General features: G+C 47.6%; 1 protein-coding gene across 3 annotated transcripts in view; it reads left to right on the forward strand.

Annotated features, from left to right (window-relative positions):
• The window catches only part of LOC142589560 (uncharacterized), a 199,936-nt gene extending 190,661 nt beyond the window's left edge, over positions 1-9,275 (forward strand). For all 3 annotated transcript variants that reach the window (XM_075701018.1, XM_075701016.1, XM_075701017.1), the window contains exons 7-9: positions 114-380; positions 1,523-1,723; positions 5,618-9,275. In XM_075701018.1, the coding sequence (XP_075557133.1) occupies positions 114-380; positions 1,523-1,723; positions 5,618-5,728 (579 nt within the window). In that variant the 3' untranslated portion in view covers positions 5,729-9,275. The remainder of the gene's footprint in view (positions 1-113; positions 381-1,522; positions 1,724-5,617) is intronic.
• Positions 9,276-17,582: the final 8,307 nt, after the last annotated feature.

Consider the following 17,582-nt stretch of genomic DNA (forward strand, 5'->3'; position numbering starts at 1 on the left):
TCGCGTGGCGTTATCCAGCCGCCGGCTTCGTGACCGAGCGATTGACACGATCCGATTTCTCGATCGCACGAGAGCGCAACGTCGTTCGAGCCTCGTTCTGTCCTTTGGCGCAGGCGAACCCGGCTCCGCCTCCGCCCGAGCCGGAGCCCCTGGCGCCGGGTTTCCAGTCCGTGGGCGGCTACAGCGCATCGCAGAACCACGACATGTACGCGCCTGCGGCCCAGTCCCAGTCGCCGTACAACCCGCCGCCGCCGCCGCCGCCGCCGCCGCCGGTGTCCCACCACCATTCGCGCTACGGCTCGCCGTCGCGCTACAACGACGCCGTCGACTCTCAGCGGGGACTGCTGCACCCTGCCTCGGAGTCGGCCTTCCCCAACAAGGTAATCGACGAGCCAGTTCCAGTCAGTGTGCCACCTTACGGAGTGAAATCGGGTGCTCAGAATTTCCGGCATAGATCCCAGACCTTCCTTTATCCGTTATATTTATTTATTTTATTCACTTAATAATGTAGACACTGCAGGGTCCAAGCAGTAATAGTGCACCATAGTACAAAATTAAAACATATGTAAACGTAAATCATAACTCAACGAACAAAAACAATGGACAAAATGGAGAAAAATGTCGTTATTAGGAATTGGGCAAGTAATACTCGGTATAATTATTGCAGTTAGTTACTGCGCGAAGAAAAATGGGAACCATAAGCATCCCTATTAGCATGAAAAATATTGTTAGTGCTTGATCCTGATAATTTCGTGTATGTCATGTGGTCAAGCGTGTTGAATATACGCAGTATACTTTGAATAAGAAATCTATAAGGCAAAAAGCTACCGCCAATCAGTACGTCTTATGAAGCCGTAGAACGTGTCTTTTCAAGCGCCGAGCCATTTTAAACACGGAGTCAGAAACATGAAATTTGGCGCGTAAAACCCCATAATTTTTAAGAAACATGAAAACACGTGTACGTAGCCCCTAGCCACAGTTTTTCTTTGATGACAACTTTCTCTGAATCAACGGTGTTTCGCGAAACACGAAATTACACAAAGCACGAGCAAAATCTATTCTTCATCAGCTGTGAAATGATGATGAGTTTGGTGACAAAATGGCCTGCCATCAGAAAACCTTAGCTAAGAAAAACAACGTTAAGAAATGGTAATGAAATTACAGAATATTGTAAAAAGTCTATAACGATATTACAAAACACTAAGAAAGCAAGTCCGTGGATCACAGCCAAAATAGACATGAAAAAAAAGAATGAACAGGTCAGGTTGATCATAGAGAAAATTTTAAATGTGCAATGACTACTTTTCACATAGAATTTATCTGGCCACCGTGCACGAGAAGATCCAGTAGAACCTCGAGAGCTGATCTCTGTTGCAGCACAGCCAGGGTCCAAGCGTATTTCGCACACACAAAAGGCGGATTCCCACCTCTGCATACTTCCTTGTGCTTTTGGGTGGTTTCATCGGCGATCCCTGCCATGGAAACTTGCCTGAAGTGCTTGACGAATCTGCTGCTTATCCAGGACCGGAGCGGGTTCGAGATCCACGCGGGCGACTCGTACGCCAGCCACGGCAGCAGCAGCGGCGGCCACGGAGGAGGCCACGGCAAGGGCATCACGTTCACCATCGGCGGCGGGGACCACCAGTCGCCGCACCACGACTACGGCGTCAGTCCGATGGGCGTCATCAAGAACCTGTTCCTGCCATTCCTGCCTAAGCCAAAGGTGAGCACGGTGGCGTGTCTGTCGACGCGCCTCCATCCCACATAACTGCCCGGCACGATGTCGCTGGTTGGAGCTGGGCAGGCCGCGTTTCGATGAGCGCGTAATGCAGGGTGCGCCTTTGCTGAGATTTCGGCTCGCCTCAAGCGTTCGAAAACCATACGGATCGAGCCATTCACTCCGCGGTTTTGCAGTGAACTTATAACTTCGGGATGATCAAACCAATCGGCCTGTGGCAACGCGTACTCTCGATCGATCCCATCATTCGGCGAAGCCGTGTAACACCCACCAATTTAAATCGCGTCAGGTATATGTTGGCGTCATACATCTCTTGCTTATTCTTGCCAGTGCACTCGATCGGGATCTACTTTCGCATGTATATAGAGCCGATTCACCCACGTGGCCATTAAGATTGCGCCTAACCATCACTGTGAACCGGTCAGCCCGTTGTCTCGGGCCATGGCCTAACTCAAGCGCACTGTGCTTCAATGTGGCAACGTGGTAGCTGGATTCTGTACGCTGCTCCTGCAGCCTTTTAACGTTCACCTAAGTACACGAGCACATTTCCATTTCGCCCCCATCAAGATGCGGCCGTCGTGGCCCGGAACCGTCGTCGAAGACTCGTGCTTAGCAGCTCACCGTCATGTAGCCGCTAAGGCCAAACTGCGACGGCCTGGGCGGGGTTGCTTCTTTTAATGTTATAGCGCTGTACAGGTGGACCCCACTCATTTTGTAGGTAACCGGGTGGCGAAGAATGTGGGCCAATGCCGAAGGCAGTGCGGTTTCTTTTAAAAATGTGGGCCGCCGCCGAAGGTGGTGCAGTCTCTTTTAATAGTGTGGGCCGATACTGAAGACAGTGCAGTCTCCTTTGAAAAATGTGGGCCGATCCCAAAGGCAGCCCACCAGTAAAAAAAAGGTGGGCTGATGCCAGTGCAGTCTAAAAGCGCTCCTCAAAGTCCTAGCTGTCAGGAGTAAAAATGCGAGGAACTGGCACATGCTGCACGCGTCAGTCGTTTGGTAGGGCGACTTTGGCACGAGAGAAGCAAGCATGTGAGCGGGGCCCAATTTGGCACCTGATGGCTGTTGCACCGGTATGCTTGAAGACGGAGCCTCCGTCCCACCACTGGTCGCGCATTTCCTTACAGCATCATAGGCGCAGACTTCACCTACGCTAGAGGTACGTGCCAGAAAATTCGAGGTTTGTTGAGCCTACGGGACCGCGTCACAGTGTGCACGAAATTGCGAAAGAGGTGCGAGATATAAATGAGAGTATGCAAGGCTGTCCTCGACGCGCGCGCGCAGCTGTCGAGACATTACAATCTAAGTATGCTGTCCCATACTTAGTGAGTTTGCGGTGCTAAGCTTTACCTAGCTTTTCTTTTTTTCGTGTTCACCAGAAAGCTGAAAGGGCTACTTCGAGAGTATCGTGGCCAGCGTCGGTTTGTTGACGCTGTGGGCATCTCCTAGCAACTGTGAGAGGTGGTTCCACGGGTGCTGTGCGTGCGTTCTGAAGGTCAGCGCACCAAATTCGAATTTAGAAAACGCGAGATTAGTGTCCGCCTTATCAATGGGACGCGGGTGGTCCGTCGGCGACCCGGCAAGTTCAATACACACGTGTTTTGGCAGTGCCAGCATGCGCGACCAGCAAGCGCGTCGGATTCCCGCCTTGCTGCAGTGGTGACACTTTACGAAAGCTCCGAGTTTCTTCCTTTTTGTGGGAAAGATCCCTCGCCGGGGCAACGTACGAACCTCAGCATCCCTGTTCTTTGTCATCTAAAGACATGTTTCTGGAAATGATGACACAGTGGAGCGATAACGCAGACAAAGGGATCAAATGAAGTCTACCATTTGAAGCCCACGTTCTTATATCTGTACAGTCTGCTGGGCACACGATTTTTCCGCTTTGTAATCTTCTTAGGATATGTTAATAATATTCTTAACAAATAGCCTCTTCGGCAGCCACACAAGATTATTGGTAGTGGTGCGCTTAGAGCTCATCGGCACGCAAAAAACCGGGTATACAAGGTACAATAGCGCGAACGGAACATGGCAAACAGAAAAGCGATGAAAGACGGTGATGCTGCGTGTCTCGATTCTGTCCGTTACCGTAATTTTAGCAGTGAACATTCAAAACAAAGAACGGTCCACGGGCTCTCATGAATTCGCGGCCTTTGGTCGAACTGCAAAGTCTAGCGGTCGTGCAACACCACTCGCTCAGCCGTCAGTTCTTTAACGCACGACATTCTTCCCAGCGTTTCGTTGCGAAATCCGAATGGAAAGCGTGAGATATTGCGAGCAGCAGCACAGTTTTACATAGTGCTATAATAGTGCTAGCTTCTATTAAGGAACTAGCAGATAATAGCAAGCGCCTAAATTCCGACGCTACTGCACACAACGTCATGCCAAGAAGCAGCAACGGGTCACGACGCTGTTAAAAGGCGTGAGTGGTAAACAAGATCTTATTAGCCGGCATTGAATTCGAACCATCTTAATTCACAGATGTGTGTAGAACGAATTCACTGCCAGCATTAGTACGCTGTAAGAATATATGCCTTGCAACGAAGCAAGCGATAAGCTAATCACATGCTGAGCGTAAAGTTCCACATAATAGTTGATCGATATCACGCTAAGGATAAAAGGAGGCAAGGAGGAAGAGTCTCTTCAATGACTTGCAGAATTTCGCCTGGTGGCATACGTTGTTACGAATGTAACAACGCATACGAATGTTGTCGACTTTCGACAACATTCGACTTCGCCCTGCCATCTGCTAGCCGCCTGGTTAGCTCAGATGGTAGAGCGGCTGCCCCGGAAAGGCGGTGGTCCCGGGTTTGAGTCCCGGACCAGGACGAATTTTTCTTCAACTATGAGGCTTTTCTTTCAAGGAACCCGTATGGGTTTCCTTTGTAGCAATTGCTACGAACGGGTGGATGTCTGATTTTTCCTTTATTCCTTGCGTGAATTTGTTACGTTGCGTACAAGGCTTCGGAAAAAGTTGTATTTCCATATTACTAAATTTTTGGAGAATCATGTGTGACATATCAATTTTCTCCGCTTTAGATGCACTGCGAGATGCTATTCACAGAATCATGATATAGTTTTTCACTGCCGAGTTACAGAGTTGTAAACTTGATAGTTTCCGTTTCAGAAAATTTGCGATTTCTGCCAATTTTTAATCAAAAATTGACGATCTAAATCAAGCACAGGAAACCAACAGTCACTAGATCTTAAGGTTTTCTTTTGAATGCAACAAACGTCGTCAAATTTGGTGCTGTGGTTGCCGAGAAAAGCAAATTGTCCTTTTACATGTATTTAGACAGGAGCATCCAAGCTAAAGCTTCCTCTTAATTAAGATAGAGTTAATGCAGGCACTCGAACCCACGACCTTCGGTGGGAGTCGAACCCTCGAGCTATGTAGAAGTCGAACCCACGACCTTTCGTGTTAAGGCGAAGTTAATTAAGGCACAGTTAATTAAGGTAGCGTAAATTAAGGTACTAGAACCCACGACCTTTGGTGGGAGAAAACAAGTAATAAGAAGTAACAGCGCATTCTAATGAGAATGTGAAGTTATTTAATGAACGTCTCTCGAGCGCGCAGGCTTCCGCCTTCATCCTCTTTGGCATATCTTAAAGTGACTCATTTTTTCCCCATTTCTACATATCCTTTCTGTGTATTCATAGGACAATTACAAGCTGTCGAAAAGGCAGGGACAAAAAATTTGCTTGCATTTTCAGTATTATCCAATAAATTAAATTAGTCGTCGGTGTCGCTTCCCTTACAGGTAACCGTGATTAACGTTTGGCTGACATAAACAAAACTTTTTGGGAATTTTTTGGCAAAATAAGAAAAAAATACAAGTAAAGGTCGAATGCAGAACGAACTGGTGTTCTTTTTTTCAGGTGAACCTCAATGGAAGGGTCGTGTTCGGCGTCGTGCTCGAGAAGGGCGTGGGCCTGGGTCACAACCAGCACGGACAGCAGCACCACCACGCAGTCGCATACCACCACTGAGTCACCGACAAACCTGTCTGCTTCCATGACGTCACTCACTTGCACCCACTACGTATCGCACCACCTGGACAAGCGACTGGACACAGCGCCGTCCTCCCTCGCTGGTCGTGATGCTAGCGCGCTGCGGGGCCTTCCGAGTGAGACCACAGAGGAGGCCCTCAACGCAAGGCTGGACATGGACGAGGGCCGAAACTGACCGAGTTATGCACGAAATGAACGTCTTCCCTGGCGCCTTGCCGACAAACAAGTGCTTCGCCCAGAAGCTTTGCTGTCACATTATGTGGTGTTGGGCCATTCCTTTCGGTGTCAGGCAGCGTTATATAAAACGTCAGGTCGACTGCTCGAGCTAATTAATAGCCATTCACTAGGCACGACCCTTAAATAACCCGTACATAACAATGTCTGTCGACACCGGTTGGGCAGGAACTCACTACTACGCAAATATTGTATTATAATAGAATATCATAGACAAAAGCTATCTTACTGCCAGTATTGATACATTTATTTAAAGCGGCACTTTTGGCCACCTGTCAAGGGCACCATCACGGGCTGGAAATAACCACGCTGGAAACAAAAGCGTGGTGAATCTTGTCTTACAGGAAAATGGGAATACACAAAGCAAGTGTCTTGCTCTTACGTCGCGACCAGCCAAGGATGGCTTCCGTCGAGGTGCTCGTCTGCTTAAGCTGTCTGCCGTACTCTCCAGAGGGCACCAGCGTAAGCTCCAGTTGTGTCGCAAGTGGGTCCAGCTGAAGCATCACGGTGATATCCTGCTCTTCCAAAGTGCAGGTTGAGATGCCACAACTCTCCTCTTGAACATATAGCCGAGAATTCACGTCACAAGCGAGCCGCGATCACTCTTAACCAGGAAATACACCGCGGCTTACGACATCACAAGCCACACGCTAACCCGCAAGGTTTCTCTGTTCGCTATGCTGACTCGCCATTGTGTGTATATGCACAAGAAGCCGGCCGTGTACTTAACTCCTGAAAACGCGTGCTCGCCCGAGTCGGGAAAGTCACTTTACTAAACAAGCACTCATCAGTCACATGCATCCGTCATCGTCGTTTCATTGACAGGGTATAGGAGAAGGCTGGAAGGCAAGCAGAATGAATTGAACCAAACACAGTATTGCTTTGATATGAATTTACGAGGCTTACCATTAAAATTAAAAAAGAAGAATCTAAGGTTACCTTTTACCATGCAGCTTGCGAATTTTGGTTTTCTTCATCCTGTGTAGGACTTCTGGGGGAAGTGTGATCGTTTTGCTGCGTGGTTAAATTGATATTTTCGTCACATTCCATTACTTGTCTGAAGCGCTGGGCTGAAACGCGGTGATCGCATTGCTGTTCAGTTACCCTGTTATGATCCTTGTTACGCAATGGATGACCGCTGTCAGTCAAATCAGTTGACGCGCAAGCACACGAAGTTAAAGAACGCGGACCAAGTTAAGTGACGGCTGAGCACAAAAGAAAAAGGTTTCACAATAAAATGTGCAATTTGTTTTTGTAGTTGCACTTCATCTAGATGGAATTAGCTGCAGATAGTAATTCAGTAATCGCATTTTTAATGTATCACAACCAAGCAATACTGAAGAAGAAATGTCTCGTAGTCTTGCCCATTCTTAATCGTCTATAGCGTTATATCATCTCATTTAACATTTCATTTCCTCTCTTCCACTGCAAGCAGAACATGGTTAATGCAAGACTGTCGTTATGTTCAGTTTTGAATGAGAACAACGCAACGGTAATGCAGCAGAAAGGCGCGACTACTTAGAAGTTTCTTGTTGTTGCTTTTTTTTTCTTCTTCTTTAGCGCACAATGTCAGGCGTCAGCCTTAACGTTGTTAGCCTGTAACGTAGCATTAGAAGTAGCAGTGTGCAGGCTGTCTAGTTAGCGAGTCTTTTTACCTTGCAATATTGCCTGGCTCACACCAGCCAGCCCCGCTCGTTATCATGGTTTTCGGTGAACAAAAACAAGTTAGTACTCGTCTCTCATCGCGCCCTCCATTTTCAAGTTGCATCACCGCTGCGTTGTTGGTTTTTTTTCACCGAAAACCGTGCAAAGCTTGATGAGGCTGCTGGTGGCAGAGACGTAGATGTTGCATGGATAAAACAAAAAAAAAATTGTTTTGTCGTATTTGAGATGAGGTTACATGAGGTGAAATAAGGGATCATGTGATGCATTCTGAGGCGAGCTAAAACACATCGCTTGCGAGAACTCTCGGGCAATTCGGCTCTAATAGGAAAATCGCGCGTAACAAGCATTTGGACTGGGAGGTTGTAGTGCCATGTTGGTCTGAGATGCTCACTCAAGTTGTAAATGGAAAAGATACAGCAGCACCTGTTTAGAGGCATTTGATGGGCAATCGATCGCGGAGATCATACGTGGTATATCAAGTCTTCCTGCTTAAAGTTGGTAAACAGGCAGGCATTCCCTTTCCACCAAATTTCAGAGCGAGCTTCCGTTCAGCAGCCAAGTTCGGGTACACGAACGAGGCCCGTCAAGGTTCGCGTGCAATGCGAGGCTCCGGTTTCGCGACTGCTGTGGGACCAACGAGAGGGTTCCCGTCGAAGGCGGCCTCCAATTCGTCGCGATGCTCGCGTGTTCAAGGCAGCTTCGTTGCAAGTTCACGCGCAATTTCGTGCACAAACTCGTCCAAGTCGAAATTCGCCTGCACGTTCCCGATATGTGGTTACGCACTTATATATACGCGTTAAAAATATACCAATAAAAATTTGACCGCAGTGTTAGCGAACGTACAATAGTCAGCTGACGAGCTTTGCGTACGCCAAGAAAAAGATGCGTTCATTCTGATGTTTTTGGCATTTGTGGGCATGTACATGTGTATCATACAAAGGCGCGGTCGCTTCCGACTGCTCCTACATTTCCATTTCTTCACTTTCGTTCTACAGTCGCAAGGCGATCATAACTATATTAAGAATTCTATCTTCACTTATTATTTTTTTGCGGGTTTCTTGACAGGATGTTAATTGACCAAAAAGATTGCCTTCTTACTTTGTTGTAACGTTCTCTTTTGTTGTTTTTTTTTTTGTCCTGAAAACATATGTTTAATAGAGAACCAGTAATGCATTGGCGAGGCATCGTAGTGGACTTCGATCGAATAACACATTTGTCCTTGTTTTTGTTCTTATACACGTCCACACAACTTGCCCAGGCCGTGATTATTAGAGCTCCTTGATAACATTAGTGTTATAGAATTTATTTCGTGTTTTTCTAACGTTTCCTGCCGTTTTATTTTACCACTCGAATTTACGTTTTTGTTAACGAAGGTGAACTGCAGCTGCTTCTGTACGAGACGCTTCCGGAATATTGTAAAGAAAGATCGATTTTACTTATCATATAAGTCGCCTGAGTGTACAGTACAGTGATGCCCTGGTTGTTGTTTCTGTGTGAACGGTTTCCTCTTTGCATTCCATCTTTTTTAGTCTTTGCCTACGTCCTAAGTGGAATAGGCTCTTGTATATGTCACACGCGCGCTCAATAAAAGAAAATGTACTTCCGAGAAGCGAGTCTCTGACGTCATTCCGGGTGTACAACTCCAGCACGACTTGCCGACATCGACAGCTGAAAGGTGCAACGCCGTCCGATGAGTTCTCCAACGGAGCACGAATAAATTGTGATGACGTTTTCAAAAGGTTAAGTCTTAACCTAAAACGAAGCTTGCGGTTCTGCACATACAAGTGTGTTCTGATAAGATTTCTAGCGCCATCCCCTTCGAAACGGGCCGGCGACAAATAGTCACCTATCCAGCTTGAGCTAATCAGATGTTACTACATCTACATCCAGCATGTTGCCTATCTCTCCTTATCTTTTCGGTTCGAATCTTCGTGAGAGCAACAAAAAAATTTCACAGCGATGCGTGTACCGAGGCTCGCACTGTCGCTGAACCCAGACGATGCGGCCACTCTTGCACAAAAGATACCAGTACTCGAAAAAAAAAATGAAAAGGAGGGCCAAGTATCCACTCTCCTAGGGTACCTGGGGGGGGGGGGGGGGCGAGTAGTACTGCACCTATAAAAGGCACAGTATACTTCTTGTCTACCGCATTCGGGCAGCTGAGCGGCGCGAGCACGCAGCTGGGCCCTCGCAGCATGTCGGTTCGAATCCCGGTGGCCGCGCCGCCATGACATTTTTAAGCATGAAATGCTTTTGTTTCCCGTTTTCTCCAACCTTCAAGAGACCTTTTTATTTCTCGATTTATAATTCATCATCGTATACCCCTTCCTGTACACAACTGATTTTGTACTAATTTACTTATCGATAAAATTGAATTGACCTTGAGCCAAAAGCCGGAGCCATTATCCGGGCACTTACATCATTCCGTTAACCAGTCAAAACTTCAAAAAAAAAAAAGGGGGGGGGGGGCTCGGGCCCCCAATCATTTGTAGAGGACCGCACTACATACCCTAATTACTGCCCAAACAAGTTACAAAAAATATTGCTTCCAATTTGTTCCTAATGTTTGTTCACAACATCACTCAAGCTGTAACTCCTACTACGCTGAAGCTTTATTTGTCATTTCCAGTAGGCGACGTTCAAAAGGCAGACACAGGGCACCATACACTTCAATTATGAGAAATTGAATTTGCCGAGGATCTACTGCGCTCGCCGAGCTGCGGTGTGGCATGGCGCAGGATGCGTCTGATGCGCTGCTTTGCCTTCGTGGAGGAAGGAAAAAATTGGAGGACGCTTAAGCTTCGCCTTCAAGAGTGGAACGCGACAGCGTTCCTGTCGACCCGCCAAGGGGTGTAAGACAATGGGCTACAGGGCAGCCATCACTTACGAGGCGCCCCGCATCGGACGCGGTGAGCGTCGAGCCATATGGTCGAGCAACGCAGCGTTCGGCGCAGCAACGAAACGTGCGCCTGAGCAAGCGGAACGAACCAAAGAACTCGGTATCTCGGAGGGGGAAATGATGCACGCCAGCCAAACGTCGTGATCGGCACGGGCCGAAAGATAGACAGATAGTGATCTAAAGAAAGGAAGGCCGCATGATTCTGCAGAGGGAGCAAGGCGAAGCGTTGTCAGGGGAGAGACAGTCCATGCCGCGACCCGCCTCGCACCGGTCCTCGTACAGCTCCAATGCGCGCGTGGCGCGCCATCTGTCGGGCAGCGCCGTACATGAAGAGGAGGGGGTCTTCTATGTTTGCCGCAAGATGGCTCTGCGTGTGCGGAAAGCCCAGAAGAAATGCAGCGGAAACGCACTTCGCTACTCGTGTAATTGCGACTTCTGTAAGTTACATGTTCATAATTACCGATATACACCGCAGTATAACTTTCCACGGCTCGTTTCGAAGGCAACACCGCATTCACTAGAGGCGCGTTTGTACCGCTTGGAAGCATCGAACTCGTGGCTGAGTGGTAGCGTCTCCGTCTCACACTCCGGAGACCCTGGTTCGATTCCCACCCAGTCCATCTTGGAAGTTGCTTTTATTTATGAAGTGCCTGCCGTGATTTATCGCTCACGGCCAACGCCGCGGACGCCGACACCGACGCCGACGACACCGGCTTTTCTGCGACACGAGCTCCTTAACGCTATCGCGTTAAAATACGAGAGCATTACGTCATGCAGCCAGCCTTGGCGAGCGAACGCTCCGTGAAGCCGGCCTTTTGCTCAGTGGCGGCCAAACAAGTGACCTCTTGCGTCGAGATCACGGAGCAACAATCGAGATTTGCCGAGACGTTTGGTCGCGCCTCCTTCAGGTGCTTGTCTGTTTCTAGTTGGGCAGTGCGCTCTTTCTCCCTGGCGTCTTTCGCTGCCTGTCGTGCCGCCTTCAGCCGGATTTCTTCAAGCTGGGCAGCGTTCACATGGAACAGTGCACAGCATGGCGTGGTGCGGTGTGGTGTAACGGAATGTGCCGTTTCGAACATGCACTGCACCCATTTTAAGATTGTGACCAGTATCTCCAACCAATCTGCTTTGCCGATTGCCAAGTCACGCTTACATATACTCTCGATTATGGGAGAGCCAGCAATATTTTTGTCAGCAATGCTATTCGAGCCAATGTCCTTACGATGGTGCGAGCTGAACGCTTTCACCACGCGGCTACCGTAACGGTTCATCCAGCGCTGTAAATTCAACGGCAAGCGGCTTGAGCGTTGCAGCATTGCGAGAGGAGCAACGATGCCCGTGTGCTTGTCCAAACGTGCCCGAGGACACGGCCGCGCGCGCACCAGTTCGCATTGCGCCGCTGACGCACGAATGAAACGGGAAATATTTATTGCGATAGCAATTATGTGGACACGCCGGGCGTATTTCAGCCGTCGCCGTAATGTTCCGTGTAAAGTCCAAGGGAGAAAACACCGTTGCCGCTCGCGTCGTATGCTGTATGTGCGAGTGAAAGCGCGTGAGGTAAGCCAAGGATCGCGGGTCAATCTGGCGCGCGCGAAGGAAGAATGCGGAGTGCAAACGCGACGTCTTCCGTCACGCGAAAGGTCGTGGGGGGATGGGAGGGAGGGGGGGTGCGGCATTGTGCTCCTGCAGTAACTGCGCACTTCGCGACCTGGAGCAAGGGGAACTGACGATCGCGGCTCAATGCCGCGCGCCATATATGGAGGAAAGCGGGGAGGCAGCGCGGGGGGGTGTGGGGATGGCTTCGACTTACGTACGCAATTAAGTGCGTACTTTGCACGACCGCGCGTGGTCACGCGCTTCGTATCTCGAAAGGGATCTGCAGACTGCTCACACCTTTGTACGCGCAGTGTTCTCGCCGCTGTTGAGTTGAAGCGATAGACCGCAAGAAGGTCACTTCGCTCGCTGCTGCTGCCGCACTTGCTCACACCAGCGTTTCGACAGCGAGTGTCCACGTTCATCGAGTTAGAGTTGGTAACATCGATGAATGATTAATCAATTAATTTTATCGTGCAAGACAATCATTCTTCTTCGATGTTGACCGTTCATTTAATCGATTAGACCTGTTCGATTAATCGTTTTCGAGAGTTTGACAGAAGTGGCGCGAAAATTTTGAAATCGTACTCGAATGGTGGCGCACGAGAAGTGCTAGAGCGACTGTCTACTGTTTTTCGAAGTCCCGGCTGATACCGATCCGAGCGCTTCCTGACTCTTCCCCAACAGGCAACCACGCCGCCCGAAGGCGGAGGCTTGAAATTCCCTCACAATGCAAGGCATACTTAGCAACCCAGTCGTTGATCGTCATGCTACTCCCAGTCCACTAAAGAAGTGGCACAATTTGCGCACCGGCTTGGAGCACGTATTTGACAGAGCGATGGAGTTCAGTCGATTCCAGGAAATCTATACCGCCCGAACATCTGTTATCGCATGCAGCAGTTGTTTGGTCATTCAAATACGGTGTCGGTTTCACCCAAACTCCCCAGCCAATCGGCATTCCTTCGTACTGTAGAAAAGAGCGTGTGGTTCAAAATCCCAAACCAGGAATTTTCTTTTCCCCTTTGCATATCGCAATTTCTTGCATACTTCAGTTGGATTTCACCTTTCACTTTTCTCATTTTTTCTTATTTATTGTTTGAATGTACTGTACAGGGATTCACTAGCTAGTGACACGTATCTTATTTAATCGTGCAGTAAGTGTCATTTTATAAGATATATTGTTTATCTTTTCAAAAGCCACTAGTTCCAACAATATTCAGTCTTTAGCAAGTTAAATATTATCGTTTATCAAACATTTAGTCACTTGTGTTTCAAACTTGGTTCCACCTCTCAAACATTAAACTAGGGTCCTGCAAAAGTACATAACTGCATAAGGGCTCGACGTTGGGCTAGTTGGTGTAAACAGAGATCGACCCCCCCCCCCCCCCCCAACACATTTCTCCTTCCAAATAACCGTTTCAGGCTTTTTAAGAGTGCCTGGCAAAAATTTCAATTAATCAATTAATCGATGAATAACCCTGCATCAAACGCGAATAAACGATTAAAGGCTAAAATGATGAATGATTAATCGTTAATAGAATAAAAAAATTAATCGACCATCCCTACATCGACTGTGATGTGTTCATGTTTGGTTGTGCGTGCGTGACACCATGCTTGCTAATTTAGTTAGTGTGCCTATGTTTACAAGTTTACACGGCCGATAAAACTACTATCCTTACTTCGTATAGCTGTCCACTGATTTGCTATCGCAATCGATGCTTCGCCTTTTGGGCGAAACTGCGACTTTTTGTCATTACGTTAATCGCTTCACATTGGCTGCAACGTGTGGGTGGGATGCGCACACTTTTTGCCGCTCGAGGCGCTTTGCGTGTATTCATGGATTTCTTTCACGCTCGGAAAAACACTCTTCCGTAGAACGTATTCAGCAACCGAAAGCTGTATCGGGAGTTGATGTTACTTTACAATTTTCTCATTGACATTTTTCATCTAATTATGATATTTGAGAAGTTGATTACTTATGACTACTTATGTAATTAGACGGAAAGCAATAAATTGTCTGAATATCTCCAAGCAATGGCAAACAACATCACCTTGGTTCTGTCCAGCTACGCGCCGTTTGTATATGTTTAAATGTAGGTGCATGATAGTCGGGACACCCTGTATATGCTCCCAATTCTACCGACTTTCACAGTTTATGTGGCACTCAGGGGCGGCAGCTTCCGTGGTGACAAAACTTTGGTGGAGAAACCAAATAGTATTAACTGCGTTTTCTTCTTTGCAATCAAGGCTGCTTTTGGGGTATGAGAGCGAAAAACATAATTTTATTGCACCGCAAAAGAAAGCTCCGCTAAATTCCTCATTTCCGCGGAAAAAGTAAAGTCCGAAAAACACCCTCCGATTGTGGCATAAAATGAACTCCGAGAATACAAAACTCTATTGTGCGGTGCTGAAAACGAGATGGTGCACTAAGTGAGAAGTTGACATATAGCGCTCCGTCTCGCCCACCTCTCGTCCTCTGCATTCTCTTGCGCTTTGTTATGCCTCAGCCTTGGAGCAGGACATTCTCGCAAAAGGTTTGTAGACCTAGGAACGTCATCAACGCACTCATTTTATACACTGATGACGTGGCGCCCCCTCCTCCGCGCCGTCACTTGCACCTCCAAATGACGGACGCACTATAGTCAGCGAGATGCCTGCGACGTGACGTGTGCAATCAGGCATGCACTGGGCACTTTAGCTTTAGCTTTAGGAAGCTTTAGCTTGGGTGCTCCTATGTAAATACATGTAAAAGGAGAATTCGTTTTCCTCGCAACCACTGCACCAAATTTGACGACATTTGTTGCATTCAAAAGGAAAACTTCATATCTAGTGACTGTTGGTTTCGAATTCTTGAGTTAGATGGTCAATTTTAATTAAAAATTGGCAGAAATAAAAAGAGATTCAGAAAACGAAACTATCAAGTTTACAACTCCGTAACTCAGCAAGGAAAAATGATATCACAATTTTGTGAATTGCATCTAATAGTACATCTAAAGCGGACAAAATTGATATGTTATACATGAATCTCGAAAAATTGAGTAATATAGAAATTCAGCTTTCTCAGACCCCATGTACACAACATAATAAACTCACATAAGATACAAAATGCCATATCAAATTTGTCCGCTTTCAATGAACTAATAGATGCCGTTTGCAGAACCGCGACATCTGTTCTTGATGCAGAGTTATTAACTTGTAAACTTCGTACTTCTATTTTTCTTCCAAACTATCGAATTTTTGAAATTTCATGTAACAAAATTCAGGCCCTAAATAAAAATTTAGCTTCCAACAGTCACAATAATTTAACTTTCTCTCTCAAATGCAATAAATTTCATCAATATCGGTTCAGGGGTTATCCCATAAAAGCGTTTTTGCATTTTACATGTATTTGAACAGGCCGCGTCGGAGTTGGGCCCGAGCTAAAGCTTCCTACGCAAAAACGTTTTTCTTAGACAACCCCTGGACCGACGCTCGAAACTGGCGCCCGAGGACATCGTTGACACTATCATGGAAGGGGTCGAGGGTCGATGAACATAACGGTGAGCCTGCAGATGAATTCACATAGCTTTCCGAAAAGTTCGTAGGCGCTGTTTGCCATTTGCCGGACGCCTTCGCTTATCATATATAGAGTATTCCGATTTGTTGGCACCTGCCCCTACGAGCGGCTTTAGCGAAAGAAACTTTTCGTGAATAACGGCCCAAGAATGTTGACAACGGAGGCAATAAAGGCGTTCGACGCTCTGAAGGTGTAGCTTGTACCGCTCACGGGTTTCGCCGTAGAGCACGCAGCGAGCGTCGATGCCTTACAAGGTCGGCTACAGTCACACATTCCGCCGGATGAAGTGTGCATCTTCTTAGCTAAGTGCCTCTTCAATTCTTGTTAAATAAAGGCTTTATTTCGCTGAAGGTGCATACTTTGCTCTGTTGCAAGCGGTGCGGTGTTCGATCTTTACAAAGAAGTGGCCTGTATAAGCAAGGATTTTGGAGGTCCCAAGTGCTTCGGAGCAGGCAGGGCACTCCATTCCGTCTTTCTGTGCAGTGCAGCGAAGGCTAGGGCAGCGAATTTACTGCGACGCCTTTTCCGATGACTTCACCCACTCCCCTCTTCACAAGTTGTCCCATTTTCTGCACAGAGTCATGTCTCCTCTCGTTGGCAAGAGCGGATCCTATGTGTGTAATGTGAAGCTTTTGTCGAGCAGATCCGTGACGTCATACTTGACGACGACGGGGTCATGGTATCCTTCGACGCAAAGTCGCTTTTTACTAGTGCACCAATCGATCTGGCCTAACGGTGTGCACCCAACAAGGCGCTGAAATCGGATACTTTGCTGCCTTTGAGGTCCCATTTCAAGGTACCCGACATAAACAGACTGCTGGAATTCTGTGTAAAATACCTACCTCGTCTTCCAGCACAATTTCTACAAGTAAGTGCACATCACTGCCATGGGTGCACCGATTTCGGTCACAGCTGCTAATTTGGCAATGGAATTGATTCGTCGAAAGCCAAGCTCTCGTCTCATTCACACCGGCACCAAAAGTACTCTTATGCTATGAGGATGGCTGATTCTGTGCGATCAGGAGGGACTGGTTAGACCGTTTTGTGTCTCAGCCAGATAGACAGTGAGATCCAGTTCACCATGGAAGAGGAAGTGAACGGCCAGTCGCCTTTTCTCGATATCTTAGTAAAGTCGATTGGTCAAAGGCTAGAATTTGTGGTGTACAGAAAACCCACACACTGGTCGCTACCTGCATTTTAATTCCTTGCATCTAACTACACACGAAAGGTCAGTCATGTCTACGTTGCTAAGGTGTGCTCGAATGAAGGCCGTGTCTTGGACAACGAGAACGTGTGGCGCGACCTGGCAGCTATCCCGCCTCTTTCGTCAATCCGTTCAGCGACACCTGGCCTGTCCGTGTTTCTCTTCTACATTTCTTAAACGGGTGGCTGTTCGTTATGTTCCAGACATTAGCGAGACCCTTGCACAGGCCCTCGCACACGCTCAACAATGCCCTCACGAACGTTAAGGACCGTATAGCATGTGAGAAGTTCCCTGGCGCGATGTATGCTATCCCCTGCGCACAGGGCGACTACAAATATATCGATGAAAGCGGAAATTCTGAAAGAAGACTCAAAGAGTTTAGATACGATGTAAACAAGCACCACATGGGCTCCAGAGCCCCTGCAGAACATGCAGACTCCACGGGTCACCAGATAGACTGGAACGGTGCCTGCTTCCTATCAAGTGTAAGAAACCCGAGTTGACGGCTTTATCTCGAGTCACTTCATATCCAGACAATGGCATGCGCTTTGAACCATAACGACAGAAATCTTAATCCGATCTTCACCCACACCTTACGTCACGTACTCAACCGCATATAACCTTGTTCCATTCCTGCTTTGCTTTCGTGACCAAGGCTTCCATGTGGGGGACGAAACGCCGG

The sequence above is a fragment of the Dermacentor variabilis genome, chromosome 8 (genome assembly GCF_050947875.1).
Source record: "Dermacentor variabilis isolate Ectoservices chromosome 8, ASM5094787v1, whole genome shotgun sequence".
Taxonomy (NCBI): domain Eukaryota; kingdom Metazoa; phylum Arthropoda; class Arachnida; order Ixodida; family Ixodidae; genus Dermacentor; species Dermacentor variabilis.